The sequence below is a fragment of the Lampris incognitus genome, chromosome 13, assembly GCF_029633865.1.
Source record: "Lampris incognitus isolate fLamInc1 chromosome 13, fLamInc1.hap2, whole genome shotgun sequence".
In the NCBI taxonomy this organism is placed as follows: domain Eukaryota; kingdom Metazoa; phylum Chordata; class Actinopteri; order Lampriformes; family Lampridae; genus Lampris; species Lampris incognitus.
The window spans coordinates 26414836-26428681 of record NC_079223.1 but is presented as its reverse complement, the minus strand read 5'-3'; the positions used below and the strand labels follow the sequence as shown (position 1 = coordinate 26428681).

The following is a 13846-nucleotide window of genomic DNA, read 5'->3' as shown; positions in this document are numbered from 1 at the left end:
GAAATCTCCAGCGGGGGCCAGCAGGAAAAGGGCATGCGAGGAGCTACAGTGGAGAGTGCAGACGAGTCAGCAGCAACTACGTGTGTGGACCAAGCAAGGTGACGGGAATTCCGCTAGCTTTGCGGGGGCTTTGGCAATAGTAAGGAATGGAAAGTCATTCACAGATGGCGAGTATGCCAAAACATTCATGCTTGATGTGGCCAATGAACTGTTTGATGACTTCCCAAATAAAGACAAGCTAATCAAACGAATAAAAGACATGCCCCTGTCAGCAAGAACTGTGCACGATCGTAGCATCATGATGGCAAATCAAGTCGAGGAAACACAAATTAAGGACATAAACGCCGGGACATACTTTTCTCTCGCGTTAGATGAGTCAACAGATGTCAGCCATCTATCTCAGTGCAGTATAATTGCCAGGTATGCTGCAGGTGACACACTACGTGAGGAAAGCTTGGCTGTTTTGCCAATGAAAGGGACAACAAGAGGAGAGGATTTATTCACGTCTTTCATGGAGTTTGCTAAAGAAAAAAAACTACCGATGGATAAACTTATTTCTGTCTGTACTGACGGTGCACCCTGTATGTTGGGGAAGAACAAAGGATTTGTAGCGCTTCTCCGTGAACATGAAAAGAGAGCCATCCTAAGTTTTCATTGCATCCTGCACCAGGAGGCGCTTTGCGCTCAGACGTGTGGCCAGGAGCTTGGTGAGGTGATGTCTCTGGTCATTCGAGTGGTCAACTTTATTGTTGCCCGAGTTTTAAATGATCGCCAGTTTAAAGCTCTGTTAGAAGAAGTTGGGAATCATTATCCCGGTCTGCTTTTACACAGCAACGTGCGTTGGTTGTCAAGGGGGAAGGTGCTCAGCCGTTTTGCAGCTTTCCCGAGTGAAATCCGGACTTTTCTTGAAATGAAAGGCGTCAAGCATCCTGAGCTAGACAACACTGACTGGCTCCTGCAGTTTCACTATCTCGTGGACATAACTGGCCATCTGAACCAGCTCAATGTGAAAATGCAAGGTATTGGAAATACAATCTCATCCCTTCAACAAGCAGTGTTTGCATTTGAAAGCAAGCTGGAAGTCTTTCTCAGGGACATTGAAACAGGTCGTCTTCTGCATTTTGAAAGACTGCAACAATTTAGAGATGCATGCTTAGCAAGTGACTCCACTCAACATCTGGATCTCCAGCAGCTAGCTGGCTTTACGTCCAATCTCCTGCAGTCATTCAAAGCACGTTTTGGAGAATTTCGTGCGTGCACTGGTCTTTTCAAGTTCATCACTCATCCACATGAGTGTGCAGTGGACAAAATCGACCTGACATGCATCCCCGGGGTCTCTATCGGAGACTTTGAGCTGGAAGTTGCTGACCTGAAGGCATCAGACATGTGGATGAGTAAGTTCAAGTCACTTAATGGAGAGTTGGAAAGTCTTGCGCGACAGCGAGCAGAGCTGGCGAGGGAACACATGTGGACAGAAATGAAAAATCTTCAACCTGAAGACCAGCTGATTCTTAAAACTTGGAACGAGCTTCCTGTGACATACCACACAATGCAGCGTGTGAGTATTGCCGTATTGACCATGTTTGGCTCTACATATGCATGTGAGCAGTCATTCTCGCATATGAGGAACATTAAGACCAACCTACGCTCACGTTTAACTGATGGAAGCCTCAGCGCCTGCATGAAGCTCAGCCTCACCACGTATGAACCAGACTACAAGGCCATCAGCAAAACCATGCAGCACCAGAAGTCGCATTAAAAGTAAGACATATTTAATTTATTATACGTTAAAAATACGATATGGCTCTCAATGAAATATATTTAGAAATATTTGGCTTTTATGGCTCTCCCAGTCAAAAGGTTCCTGACCCCTGCGCTAGACTAAAGGGTCAGACCCGCCAGCCAGCGGCCAGCGTGTCTTCTTATCCGTGCACGTTACAGTATATAAGAATGGCATATATGTATATTTGAAGAATGAGAGACATAAATATGAAATTAAAAAACACCAAAACTAATAAACAAATAAGTAATTTCAGTAACTAATAGTGATAATAGTAAGTAATGGGAGTTTAATCACCTCTTCCAGTTGGACGTCTAGTTTCCCCATAGGGGCGGGGCTTGTAGTCCGTTGAGATACGAACACATGTTGGACGGAGGGGCAGCTCTTTACTGCTGTGTCCACCGGGGATTTGAGATCAAACAACCGGCCGGCTCTCACACCCTGGTTACACGTCAGCACCACTTTACACTCAGCTAGCAGGAAACAAGCAGAGCCAATGCAGCCATTTCATTTTGGAAAACAAAAGTCCTTCTTAATACTTTCTAACAGTGGTGTATTAAAGACAATAATCCAAATAAAACACACTTGGTTTCACACACACACACACACACACACACACACAATGCACATAGAAGATAGACAGATAGGTTGATCGGTAGAGAGAGAGAGAGAGAGAGAGAGAGAGAGAGAGAGAGAGAGAGAGAGAGAGAGAGAGAGAGAGAGAGAGAGAGAGAGAGAGAGAGAGAGAGAGAGAGAGAGAGAGAGCGAGAGTATGAATTTGGGACTGTTTCAATATTTATTTTCAATTCTTTTTTTATATTTCACGTTTTATAGGCCCTATTACGTTCATTAGATTAGCAATATGTGTTTTCCGTTTTGTTTTTCATGTAATATTTTCACTCTTTCAATTTTGCTATTCAAGTTCAACCATATCTCTCTGAAGTTTAAATTGTTTAAAAATGCTATTATAGTTGTTAAAATTTTCATTTTGGTTCAGTCGTTTCCTAACAGACATACTAACATATGCAATGTTTTAATATCTCTATTGGGTATTTATCTTGATGGAATATAGAGTTTAAAAACCGGCGGTCATGATGACTGCCCATGGTCGTTTTAGGTAGCTCTTATCGTAACTTTTTTGTGTGCGACTGATCTAAAACTAATTTTAATGCAAATATATACAGTTTCAGGAGTATTCAGGGAGCGGCAGGTCTGTTTCTTTTTCTTTTGTTTTTAAAAGTTATTAAACTTTGAAAATCTAAAATGGACATAATGACCGTCTTGGTACACGAAACTCAGCTCAGTAGTTTCTCGTTTCCCACTGAGGCTCTGTGCAAAATTTGGCGCCAAACTGCCACTAGGTGACGCTTTTTTTATAAAAATTGCGAAACATTCAAAATCTACTTTTGTGACTAAAGTTACAGGCCCTAGTTTATCATGTAAGAAATCCATAGAAATCCATTCATGGTAGCTGTAGTATGTGGATATTATTTGCACATTAACAATTTTTAAGATCAATGTCTTTTATGTAAATGTGATCAATTACTGTTCTATTTTCTGTTGTTGGTGTGGTTACAATCTGACTGTAACCATGTTGTTGCATGAAGTTTTTTATTGATTTTGAAACAAGTGGGTTATTAAAATCACCCATTATTATTTTGCCTCCTTAAGTTGGTTAAAATGACAAACTACAGTAGTCAGGTTTTTTAATAGGCCAATTTTGTATACAGCACTATGAAATTGTGGTTCATAGGCTTAACATTAAACATTATGGCTTTCAAGTCATTATAAAGCACATCTTAGAATGACACAAATAATGTGGTTTTTGTGATAGAAGACAACACTACCATTTTTTTTTCTGTAAACCAGGGGAAACTGCCATGTTGCTGTCTGTGAATGTTCTCATTCATCCAGGTCATGGTTATCCAAAGGAGTTGAATCAAGTGCAACTGTTGGTCTTCACGGATATATACCAAGTCCAGTTGCACTTGATTCAACTCCTTTGGATTGCCATGTTGCTGTACGATTGAGACCTGACTTTATAATGAAATGTCCATCCTGGCTTTGCAATAGTATGTGGTGCATTGTGTTGCAATGTGCTGCAACCGTGTTTCTGTAATACAAATGATGTCAGCATCTTCTGATCATGTTTTAGGTCTGTTATGTGTACATCTAGACTGTGAATGTTATGTAAACAGACCTTCAGAGAATTTTTTGATCTGTGTGTGTGTGTGTGTTCAAAATAACATGTATATATTGAATATAAGTAATTATGTTATCTGACTAGAACAGACTTAAGTCAGAACACACTTTCTAAAATAAATTGCTTGTGAGTTTTTTACAAATTTATATTATTAACCATAGTGACATCTGTGGTGTTAAAGGTCAAAATGGTTCCGTATAGATTGATGTTAGTAAAAAGTTGCAAAGTCCTTTGTTTTTCCATAAAACCAAACTTTATTTTGTTCAAAATAGCAGATGCGAATTGATACAAATCGAACATGAACAAGTGTTTCTGTGTGTGTGTGTGTGTGTGTGTGTGTGTGTGTGTGTGTGTGTGTGTGTGTGTGTGTGTGTGTGTGTGTGTGTATATACTCTATAGGCTACAGAGCCAGAAAACATCAGGACTGGTTCGATGAGAACTCTGACACCATCACATCCCTGCTGGAAACCATGCGTAGGGCACACAGGGAAACTATCAACTGCCCTGCATCTATCTTTCAGCAGGAGTGGCAAACAGCAAATAAGTAAGGAGGTACAAACAGCCTTGTGCAATCTATAAAATACATGGTGGCTGAACAAAGCTCACAAGATTCAATCATATGTTGACAGAAATGATATGCAAAACTTCTACAACTCTATAAAGACTATATATGGTCTTGGAACTGCTCTATCACACCCTTAAAGAGAGACTGACATGCCCTTTCTGAACACATTTTTAACATTGGGAGTTTAAATCATAACTGAAAATAGGTGTGGTTTTTTTAACTCAAAGCTATTGGCTACTGTCTTCCTGGGTGGGTGGGGCTTGGTACCACTCGTCACTTGTTATTTACAAAAAATGTCGGATAGCGAGAGTGAGAGGGAGATCCTCTGCGAGGATTACAGTTTCGAGGAGGAGGATTCAGTGATACAAATAACTGTTAGATATTTAGATAGATAGATAGATAGATAGATAGATAGATAGATAGATAGATAGATAGATAGATAGATAGATAGATAGATAGATAGATAGATAGATAGCAATACGTTGCAGCAAGATCGATAATAAAGTCTCAGCAAAATAGCACAAACTTGAGCCAAGTAGTTAGCAGGTAGGGGTGAAAGAACAGCTTCACCATGATTTTATAGCATCTCGCTACAGACACACCCTATATGCAAATTGACTGGTGTCTACGTATCTGCCAGCACAATTTGTCATTGGACACCATCTACAGCCAATCACAGATCTCTCTCGAGTGGCCGCAGATGCGCCGTTTTGGCCACTGAATTTCTCTGTGGTCACATTCCAACTCAGAACATAGTCTATCAATAGGGATTTTCAGATTTTGATGTCAGTATCACTTTAAAATCAGCAGACGGACTGACAACCCTGAAAGACCAAAAGCGGATCATGGTAAGGTGGGCTGAACATTGTGAAGCCCTACTTAACCAGCACTCACCAACTGACCAATCCATCCTGGAAGAGCTGCCAATTCATCCGCCCATCCCATCCCAGACCTTGACCACTCGCCAACTTTTCAAGAAGTACTTGCAGCTATCAACTCCCTCAAGAACAAAAAGTCCCCTAGCAGTGATGGTATCTCAGCAGAACTCCTAAAACAAGGAGGATACTTATGCACCAGAATATATATCAATACATCTTGCAGGTCTGGGACCAGGAGAGTGTCCCTCAACAAAAATTGTCACCCTGTACAACAACAGGGATGACAAGTCCATCTACGGCAACAGTCGCGGCATATCCCTGCTAGCTGTTGCAGGCAAGGTCCTAGCAAAGGTCATGCTATGCAGAACGGTGAAGCATTTGACAGAATATCTGCTGCCAGAGTCACAGTGCGGTTTCAGGAAGAACAGGAATACTGTGGATCTGATTTTCACAGTAAGACAGGTAGAAGAAAAGTGCCGCGAACAACATCAGGACCTTTTCATGACGTGCATGACTGCTCCATCTGCCCATCCCCAGAAGTCGCAACCCTGGTGTCATTCTGGACTCCATTCTCTCATTCCAGTCACAAACCAAATCCATCACCAAATCTGCTTTCTTTCACCTCAAAAGCATCTCCAGACTCTGACCACTACTCTCAGACTCTGTGGCAGAGACCCTCATTCACGCCTTCATCACCTCCTATCTGGATTATTGCAATAGAGTCCTGTCTGGGGTATCCAGCAAAGCCCTAGACAGGCTTCAGTATGTGCAGAATTCAGCTGCCAGGGTGTTCACCTGCACTAAGCCCTGGCAACACATCACTCCCACCCTTGTCCACCTTCACTGGCTCCTAGTCAAATCCCGCATTTCCTATAAAATCCTCCTCCTCCCTATAAATCCCTCCATGCCCTTACCCCCCAGTACCTATCAGAGCTCCTCAACCCCTATATTCCATCCCAGAATCTGCGTTCCACTGACACAGGCTTGCTTTCCAGCCCCCAAAAACCAGCCTGCGGAATTTTGGGGGTAAAGCCTTTAGTGTGGCAGCCCCCACCCTTTGGAACTCTATTCCAGCAGAGATCAGCAACATTGCTTCTTTGGACAAATTTAAAATACTACTCAAAACCTACTTTTTTACTAAGGCCTATGGTCTATAGTTTTTTGATCGTTTTTTCACCTTCTTCTCTTTTTTTTGTTGCTCTTATCTAGTGTAAAGCTTCCTTGGGTTCCTTGAAAAGCATTATACAAAACTAAGTTGTTGTTTTGTCGACCTCTCCAAAGTTTTTGACACTGTGAATGGAGAGCTACTTTGGAAAATCCTGAGAAAGTTTGGCTGTCCCAGCAAACTTGTGAACATTCTGTCACACATGATGGGATGGTGGCAAGGGTGGCCATAAATAGGATAGAAATCGGTGGCCTTTAATGTATGCACTGGAGTGAGGCAGGAGTGTGTGCTAGCACCAGTACTCTTCAACATTTTCCTCCTATGTGTCACAAAGCTTTTTCATAAAGATCTGGAAGGCAGTAGTGGGATCACAATTAGGCTAGATGGAAACCTATTCAACATTCGATGGTTCCAGGCAACCACCAAGTTATCAGCAGTGCAGGTACTTGAGCTGCAGTACATTGATGACAGCGCTCTTGTAGCTCACACACCAAAAGACCTGCAAACCATCCTTGCCGCAGTTGTGAATGCCTACAGCAGGCTGAGTCTATCAGTCAACACCACCAAGACTTAGGTGTTATGCCAATGGAGGTCCAGCCCCCCACTCACTATGCCTGTCTTCACTATAGAATACCAACCACTCTCAGTTGTTCCATCTTTCAAATACCTGGGCAGCGTCCTTTCTGAGGGCTGCAACCCTGACCACGAAATTCACAATAGAATTAAGCAAGTCTCTGTAGCCTTTGGAAAACTCTGACGTAAGGTCTTCTAAAACAAACACCTCTACCTGCACACCAAAATTGTCATTTACAAAGCCGTCTGATTCACAACTCTCCTATACAGCTGTCAAGCTGGGTCACATACAACCACCACCTAAGGTTGTTGGAGTCGTTCCACATAAGGTTGTCTGCAGTTAATCACGAGGATCTCGTGGCATGACCGTGTTCCCCATGTCGAGATTATTGCTAGGACAAACTGCAAGAGCATAAAAGCAATGGTCACTGGACACCAACTGCACTGGCTGGGGCATGTCAAGCCAAGTCAATTTTATTTGTATAGCCCAATATCACAAATTACAAATTTGCCTCAAGGGGCTTTACAGCAACACAACATCCTCTCCTTAGATGCTCGGATAAGGAACAACTTCCTAAAAACACCCTTTAACAGGGAGAAAAAAATAGGAAGAAACCTCAGGGAGAGCAACAGAGGAGGGCTCTCTCTCCCAAGACAGACAATGTGCAATGGATGTTGTGTTTACACAATTTACAGAATGCAACATTGAAAGAGGATAACAGAATTATAATGGAATTATAAAATTTATGAAGCTTAAGATGAGCAGGATGCCAAGCAGTGTCCAGACGCTACCGGAACAGCCCAGGACCAAAGCCATGCAACCAGCACCACCATGTAAAAAAAAAAAAAATTCATCAGGATGCCTCAAGAACACCTGCCACATCAAGTCCTGTATGGACAGCTTCATCTGGGCTGCCGGTCCGCAAGTGGTCAGAAGAAGTGATACAAAGACCATCTAAAAACATTACTGAAGAAGTGTTGTATCGGCCCCTTGACCCTGGAGCAAGCTGCCATCAACCGTTCCAACTGGCAAGATATCTGCCACAGAGGTATCAAACAGCTGGAAATGGAGAGGAATGTGAAAAAACAACAGACAAGACTAAGGAGACACACAACCATGCTTGCTCCAACTAACTCGGACTTCATATGCCCAATGTGCAATAAAACTTTTGGATCAAGAATTGGACTCTACAGTCATAAAAGAACACACGGTTAACAAGGAGGGATGTCATCAGAAATGATGGAATGATGGACTACCAGCAAGTATGTGTGTGTGTGTGTGTGTGTGTGTGTGTGTGTGAAGACAACTGATTATGTTGTTTGATTATAATAGACTAAAAGTGAAGTGATGCCAGCATCGTTCAGGATGTCCAAGATTCCTTTACTGTAAAAATCTTCTGATATATTAAGTTTCATTTAGGATGACCTGAAGGTTTTTGAACTTTTAAAAATCTGAACGCTTTGATCTTACTGGAGCGTTATTTACTGGACTCTCTTATCGTAAGCCATTCATTATGAGTCCAACAGAACCAGTGTCAATATCTATATTCACCAAGTTGCAAACAAAAAGTACAGAAGTCAAAGGTCAAAGTACCCTGATGATAGATGATACATAAATTCTTATGACCCTAAAATGATCATTGATAAGACATAATTTGACAGAGAGAGAGAAATAAGGATGATGGGTGATAGAGAAATGACAGAAATAGAATGATAGAGAATGAGAACTAGAAAGTTACATATGGATAGGGTATATTTATATTTTCTGTGGTAACAGAATTATATTTTAGTTTACTGTTCATACCTCATATACTAACATGAAACTTAAGTTACATTTCTTTCAGTGTTATTTTGTCCTTGTGCTCAGTCAGCCATGTCGAAAACATGTTTGGTTTTTCCAACGAGTGACTGTTTCCACAACACTGCACAACTGAACCAACAATCATGTGACACCGTGGCTCAACTCCTGATACAGATCTGAATCCTTCCAACTATCAGACCTTCTGTCTCTGATTCTGTTATATTTCTGTTATACTTATGTTCTAAGGTTTTTTGTGATTACAACAGTGGCTAGAACAGCGGTTCCAAAACTTTTTATAGCAATCACCTTCCAGTAGAGACACTTTCTGAACTGGGATTCACCAAATATTTTGCACAGTAAAATAAGCAATAAATATTCATTAGCTGTCAAAAAGCAAAGTAACTAATCCTCTCTACATTGTTCATCAATGCAGCATTCCCCTTTTCAATCTTCAATCAAGCCATATTAGCGATCAAACAGACCAGGCATGTCAACATGAAACACATGTTTATTATCGACATCCCACAACCCAGCTGGATCCCTGCTGAGACCCACTTGTGGGTTGTGACCCCTAGTTTGAAAACAACTGAGATAGCACAACGCACCAACACTGTCAGATTTAGGGGTTCTTAATACTAGCAGTAGTGAAATGTCTCGAACATAAAGTGAAGAAGGCCTCAGTGATAAACAGCATCAATAATAATCAACCAGAATAATAACCAACTATTATTCTGACCTAGACGGAGTATATGCAGCTTCCTGGAGGAATGAACATCCATCAAGGTATAAAGGCAAAAACACATCACCCCAGAACTGTGACACCAAAGCACATAACAGACTTTAAAGATCCAGTTTAGTGATTTTAATTCAGCCAGACATGTTTTATTGCATAATACTAATGTTAGCGGTGTCATTTCTTCATCTTCAGAAGTATCATTTGATTTGTTATAACTGCTTTAGCGCCCCCTCTAATAACAGACAATTTTCAGCAGTCTTGAGTTTGCAAAGCTATTGATAGCTAGCTAGCTTGCTAACTAGCGTGATGTTGCTAGGCAACTATTCAGCAGACCAACTGAATGATAGAAGCAGCAAGGCGTCAATTCATTTTCTATTAGAGCCTGTGAGCGTGATGTCTGCATCCAGAGCAACAGTTTGAAGTTAAGGTTCACTTGCAAAGTACTGATAACACTGAAGCAGTAACCCAATCACAGACAGGCATTTCTTCTCACTGTAACATCTCTACTATAAACTTGAAAGACAATCGGACAAAACAAATCCTGATGTCTGTAGCTCAGGTTGAATGTCCTACCCCCATGCTGACCACTGATAGATGATTGACAGCAAGCAACGAACTTGAGAAAATGACCACTGGTGTTGAGGATGGTTCTGGTGTGATGCAGCGTGAAGAAGGAATGTAGAGACTGAGCCCATGGTTGGGAATAAATAATACCAATATCATTCTTTATTCTTAAAGCATTTTTATAAAGCACTGTTAAAACTTCTTTACAAAAAAAAAAGTATCCTAAAGCACTTTTACAGAGCACTGTTAAAACTTCTTTACAGAAAACGTATCAAAAACACTTTAAAGATACAATTCAAATGTGAACATGAGTCCCCCCGCTAATAAAATATAAACCACAGGACCGGAAGCTGCTGTCACTCCTAGATTGAGGTCTCCTAATACAAGGACTGACAGTAAACAACAACTAAATCTGAGTTTCTAATGATTTCTGGTGATGTCAAAAGTTTGTTTGCGTTGCTAATGGTTTTAAAGATTGGAGTAAAACGGTCCCACATTTTCAATTGTCATTGGTTGAGAAAGACACAAAATTCTTATTTTCAATCTAAAACTTTTAAAAAAAATATGAATGGATATATATACCTCCATTTAATATATCCAAATAAATTACTGATTGGGCCTTTGAATCCAAAGAAGCCAATATTTTGACATCAGAAGTCTGGTGTCATTCTGAACAGTGATTATGATACAGCTTAGTTAGAACAAAAAAAAAAAGCCTTTCCATCTATTATTCTAAGTTTAGACTAGTCCTTTCACATATGAAGCGAAACTAATTAAACAATAAATAAATTAACACTAGCGTTTAAATCTGATTTAAGGAACATTGTGGGCCTTGCTTGGATTTGTATCTGTGGAGTCTCAGAAAACGCTGATGGCGGACATGTGTGCTCATTTTAGAAATCAATCATAATAATAATGGATTACATTTATATAGTGCTTTATCTAGACACCCAAAGCGCATCACAGAGAAGGAGGGAAACTCACCTCAACCACCACCAATGTGTAGCACCCATTTGGGTGATGCACGGCAGTCATTTTGTGCCAGAACACTCACCACACATCAGCTTGAAGTGGAGAGGAATCATTGAGCGAAATACACGGCGGGGGGGGATGAGCAGGTGGCCAAATGGAGATAGCCATGTTGGAAATTTTGCCAGGACACCAGATGACCCCCCCCCCCCCACTACTACTCTTTGCGATAAGTGCCATGGGATCTTTAATGACCACAGTGAGTCTGGACCTAGGTTTAACTTCTCATCCAAAGGACGGCAGCTCCTACAGCAAAGTGTCCTCGTCACTGCACTGGGATTTTTTTTTTATAATAGGACTAGAGGGATGACTGCCCCCTACTGGCTCACCAACACTACTTTCAGCAGCAATTTAAGTTTTCCCAGGAGGTCTCCCATCCAAATACTAGCCAAGCCCATAACTGCTGAACTTCCATCAGTCAGCAGAGCCAGGGTAAAGTTGGTATGGCTGCCAGCAAATTAACCTTGATATAAAAAAGAAATAGAGAACCGGTTCTTTCTCCATTCTATTTACTTTTGAAAACAGAAAGATCGGTTTTGGCTGACTGAACACCTTGGTGGTATTTTAACTGAGACATGGACCCTGTCCCAATACTTTCCTATAGCCCTATCACCTGGCCTCCATTTGTGCGCTCCTGCATAGTGTAGGTTTTATTTGGGATTGAGGAGTAGTGTTCATCTAGCCATCCAGACGGCCTCCAGGTGCAGCATTTCCAGATAGAGACTCGATAACAGGTGGTGAAATTAATGCATTGTAAACTGTGCCTGAAGTAGATAAAAAATGGCTGCCAGTGCCGATAAAGTCATGTACAAATGTATTTCTTTGTAAATAATTATGCAAAAATAGTAACTCATTTGGAATATTTTAGTTTAATGTGCATACAAGAGAGTTTGTAATTATTTGTTCATCAGGATCAGGAATCAGGAACACTTTATTTGTCATTTCAACCTCATGTACTTGAGCACATGAAATGAAATGAAATGCTGTTCCCCCCAGCCCACAGCAGTGCAACATACAGACAAAAACACATTCAAGAACTACAAGAACACATAATCAAACTAACACATCCACAGGCATGAAAATGGGTCAGGGATGAAAAGGTGAGAAGGATATGACCTCTAGGGGGGTCCGGGGGCATGCTCCCCCGGTAGAAAATTTTGAACATTTTATATTTAAATGCATCAATCTGGTGCACTTTGAGAGAAAAATCAAGCATAATTACAAGACAGTATGTATATGTTCACATTATGCTATATAGGAAACGAGACTGACAACTTCTCTCATGAAATGTGCAAGAGCGCAGCTTTAATATAGGGTAATAGTGGCAAAACAAGATAGGAATACTAACAACATGTGTATGGGTGTAGTTTATATCTTTTTGGCAGAGAATGCACCGTGTGAATCCTTGTTTATTGATCTTCCGGAAGACATCTGACAGATGGAATGAGAGCTCTTGTTCTTTCACTCTTATTTTCCCTTCTAGTTTAAGCCATGACCAATTCCACCTGCATTTGATGCCTGCATCCACTTGTTTTACAAGAAGAGCATCTTTCTCTCCAAACACACTCAATCTGGAAAAACAATGTTAATGTTAGTAGAGTTGACTTCTAGCTTAATTGATAAGTGGTCGTTGTTTCACACTTGGATCTGACGTTACATGTTATACAGATATCTGTCCACTTGAAATCAGATGTGTAAACGAGTGTTTCACAAGTTCAGATAAGTAACTTAGACTACAGGCCTAACGTTACCGTAACCCACTGACTAAAATTGAAAATTGTTTTACACACAACGTCAGGCCTACATACATAGTTGGATTTCAGATTAAAAGGTATCCGATATTTACAGTTACAATATAGTAGGTTAATAAGTAACATTACGTCCCTTCCACTGACTAACATTACTCAACATAATTCTGTGAATGTAAACTTACACAATGTATTTCGCTACGCTCGCCTGCACTTTAGCATGATCCTGGAACAGCCAGGCACTAGAGCCCCCAGGCTTGCGCCACTCATAAATCGACGGTTACAGTCCAGTTCTTTCATATAAGCCTGTCCTGTGACACATACACATAGGACAGTGAAATTATGATATTGTTAACGTTCGCTAACGTAACGTTAGTTAATTTGTTGACTCAGATTCTAAAATGTGAGTTAGCTAACTTAGAACACAAAAAGCTAGCTAACATTAGCTAGCTAGAGTTAACATTACCTCAGCCTCCCACCGCACCAGTTCCTCAGTCCACACGTCCTGAAATGGGTTTTAGAGATTTTGAGAATTAGCAAACAGTTAACGTTCATCGTGTTTCTTTTTGTGGGATAACGTTAGCTATACAACCTAGTCTGCCGCGTATACGGTCTAAGCTAACGTTAGCTAACGTTACCCTACTAACTAGCTAGCTAGCTAGCTAACAATTTTCCACGACGCAAATCTCTCCACCTATCTGTGTGGAAGATAGCTAACGTATATGTCGTTGACACGTGGATTCTTTATTAAATCTCTAGCTAGTGATAGATTAGCTACCTGAAATCATGTAGGACTAGGCTATG

General features: G+C 40.9%; 1 protein-coding gene across 1 annotated transcript in view; it reads right to left on the bottom strand.

Annotated features, from left to right (window-relative positions):
• Positions 1-13846, bottom strand: part of acss1 (acyl-CoA synthetase short chain family member 1) — a 127120-nt gene that overhangs the window by 87538 nt on the left and 25736 nt on the right. The window contains exon 4 of the mRNA XM_056291422.1: positions 2078-2253. Coding sequence (XP_056147397.1) covers positions 2078-2253 — 176 coding nt within the window. The remainder of the gene's footprint in view (positions 1-2077; positions 2254-13846) is intronic.